The following is a 3,514-nucleotide window of genomic DNA, read 5'->3' on the forward strand; positions in this document are numbered from 1 at the left end:
ACTGATATTTGGGTTATTGCTGAGTGTATAATATATTTATTTAACAATTACGAAAACTGTATACTTTCACAGATCACTGAATTTAATCGAATTTCATGTGAATATAAAGATTGAGAAATATTGAAATTCGGTCTGGCAATTTTTATGGAAATTAAGAGAAAGTTTTTGCAATATGTTGTTATATAAATATTGAATGTGGTAAGGCTCTCACCCGAAGAATCTGCCGACAATCCCCATGCCGTACTGTCGCCTGTTACTGTTGTCGAAGATCCGGTCGATGGTGTTCGACGGGATCCTCGTGGGTCCGACGGTGTCCCCCCTGAGCGTCACCCCCTCGTCCTGCTGGCCTCTGGTGACCTCGCCCAAGGAGGCGTCGTACCTCGACCTGCTCCAACTCGTTGTTCTGTAATCTCCTTCTCGTTATAGATCATGGGCGGCGCGCACTCGACGTCGGACTCTTATTTCCCGGGGCCGACGTCGAGTCCCTGATACGCTCGAATTTCACGGTCTAATCGAATGATCTCCGGCCAGAGGCTAATCAGATTTCTCGGCAACGCAGACGCTTGAATTTTTCAACGGAGTAGTCCCCGGCTACTCTTTATTATCCCCGGGGATCTTAATCATCCCGAGTCGTCATTGAATCACGGCGGAACTCCATTTATCTGAACGGTGTTTATGAGAGCGAGATTTTCGCGCTACGTTAAGCTATTGTCTAAACTTCATCTCAACTATAATCCTAGGACTATATATATATATTGTATAATTTATGGCGTGAAAATAAAAATTAATTTAACTTGATGTAATTGTATTAGTTAATGAAGAGCAGAGAGAAAATCTTTGAACTAGGAAATACTGTTTCAGTATAGTATATTAATTTCTGTAATTATATTAAATATTGAAATAATTCGCTGCGAGCATTTAATAATAATAATTATATTACAATAGTAATTAATATTATAATAGTGTTCACCTAAATAGAGTTCCACTGTATAGCAATTTTAGGGGATTTCAAAACAATTTACCAATTTATTTTACTTGCTTTTTCTTGATTTGTCAAAGGGTCGTACATTAATATATGTAATATATGTAATATATATATATGTATGTATATATAATATATGTCAGATATATCAAAACGATTCAGACTTGAATTTATTTGTAGGCGAGTACTGAATTTGTTTAAAGAAATCGGTGCCACGGTTTCAGGAGCAGGCCGGTTCTCTTTATTATTGAAAAAAGAGTCGTATAACGAGGACGAATATTATTACGCGCTACAAAGGCTCCACTGTAACGTTACAGTGTAATTAATGTCAAAGCGCAAGAGAAACGAGGATCGACACTCACCTTGAAATATAATGGTCCCTCGGCATGTGACGAACTCTTCTGGCCTGTCCATCGATCGTCGTCCTTTCAGGCCTTACCACCGCTAACCTGTGTGCCAAACAACGCTCAATTTAAAAAAACACCCCCTATTCATCGACGACACCGCCGGCATATTATTATATATATATATATATACACCTCGTTCCAAGTATATTCAATTTTAATTCTATTATCCGTTTCATGCTAACCAAGTAAAATCGCGAACCATCTTCTGCGATAGAAATAACAGCGATGTCGTTCTTTCAAACTTTATTCACTGTTCTCGTTTATAAAACAGACCAAAATCTATATTATTTTTTTAACTTTGTACATTGCCCTCGTTTCCCAAAAGAGACGGAAAATCTGTTGTTTTTTTTTAGCCATTCCCACGACTATAACGCATTTTCAATTTTCCTGAAACCATTTAAACGCGATTTTCACGTTTCAACGAATTGCGAGTTTCTCAGGCTGAAAATTTTGTACACATATTCTCGGGAAACCTTGTACAAATATGGTGAAAATTGTTCGAATTGAAAGGCATCGGTTTAATTAGAATATATGGAAATCGGTGCGTATCTTTTATTCATATGGAAGGAGGCAATTCCTTTATATTTAATGTAAATTTATTGGAAATTGTAATGTCAATGGTTCGGTGACTATAATATAGTCTATAGGGTGTGATACGAATATTATTCGTTATTGTTAATATTATTATTGCTATTACTTTTGTTAGAATTATATTCTTATTGTCTTTTCTATCAGGGAATTTTCCTCGACGAGGTTATTATTATTATTTTTATTTTTAATATTATTATTGCTACCATTATTATCTTTGCTATTTCATTAATACTATATTATTATTATTATTACCAATACCATCATGGCATTTACCTCGTCAATGCTATTATCATTATTACAATTACTATCAATGGAATTCGCCACGTCGGTGCTATTACTGTACACATTATACGGTCATATATTACAATATTACACGTTACTGCAATGTATAACAATTTCTAACAATACCTATCATTATTGTATACATTATTATCATAATTACACCTTACAACTATATTAAAATATTCCACGTATTACACTGTTACTATTACTATCAAATTTTAATTATGACCATCGCAATTATATCATTCGCCTCGTCGACGTCACCTAAATAAAAATCATCAAATCATCGCAGAGCCTACCTCATCAATTCCTGGGACGTTTCCCTCTCCCCCGGTGCGTCGAGCAGATCGGTGACCTTCCCCGCGTCCTCGTCATCCTTGACCATACCATCGATGCCCTGCTCGATCTGCGACTGCTGCGAGGGCGGCGGCGGCAGGGGCGGCGGCGGCGGCGGTGGCCTGTCGAAGAAGGACCTCTCCTCGTCCTGTGCGTTGTCCGAGGAGGACGCCGCCGCGTCCGCCGCCGACCCATACGTGATCACGCTCGGCGGGAAGCTCCGCGATTCTTGTCTACCTTGCAGCGTCTCCCTGTGCCGCGTCCTCGTCAGCGACTGCAACAGATAGTTCTCCGATAATAGACCTACTTTTATTTTTTTCGTCCTCCCCACCTCCCCTCTCTCCCCGTCGATATTTCACAAAGGAACGCTATACGTATTAATGCAGCTATAAACCAGCATTTTTTTATATATATTAATCGTTTGCTCTGTTATGATTTGCTATATTAATCGACTGCCAACGTGGTTATAATTGTTTGACAAGATCTGATATTGTTATACGAGAATATAGAGATTTTTAATTTTTGTTCTGCGAGGCTTCGCTGTCGCCGCACTGTGTGTCGCGTAGACTGCGAATTAATAATAAATTGTTTATAATAATTTTATCAACCATTGGCAGAGATAGAGAGATAGAGAGAGAGAGAGAGAGAGAGAGAGAGAGAGAGAGGGAGAGAGGGAAAGGGCAAAAGAGAAAAAGAAAGAGATGGAGCGAAAGAAAAAGAAAAATTGCGGAGATTAGTTGTTAATTTCGCGAGAGCGCCCCGTCATTCATTAATATTAAACTACGGGCTGGCCGCGCGTCTGTTAACAATGCCGGGCCGGCCAATTGATTGGGACCCCGGGCGTAATGCTATTTTACGGCGGCCGATAACGACCTCGGGAATTATTTTAGGCAATTAAGCGTGGCAATTATTCATA

At 39.0% G+C, this 3,514-nt stretch overlaps 1 protein-coding gene across 1 annotated transcript; it reads right to left on the reverse strand.

Moving 5' to 3' along the window:
- Positions 1-211: 211 nt before the first annotated feature.
- On the reverse strand, positions 212-2,872 carry LOC144477520 (uncharacterized; the record flags this gene model as incomplete). The annotated part of the gene is made up of 3 exons (XM_078195247.1): positions 212-385; positions 1,345-1,431; positions 2,562-2,872. Coding segments are annotated over 3 exons (572 nt in total), but the record flags the coding sequence as incomplete, so codon positions are not given.
- Positions 2,873-3,514: the final 642 nt, after the last annotated feature.

The sequence above is a fragment of the Augochlora pura genome, unplaced genomic scaffold, assembly GCF_028453695.1.
Source record: "Augochlora pura isolate Apur16 unplaced genomic scaffold, APUR_v2.2.1 APUR_unplaced_1701, whole genome shotgun sequence".
NCBI lineage: Eukaryota > Metazoa > Arthropoda > Insecta > Hymenoptera > Halictidae > Augochlora > Augochlora pura.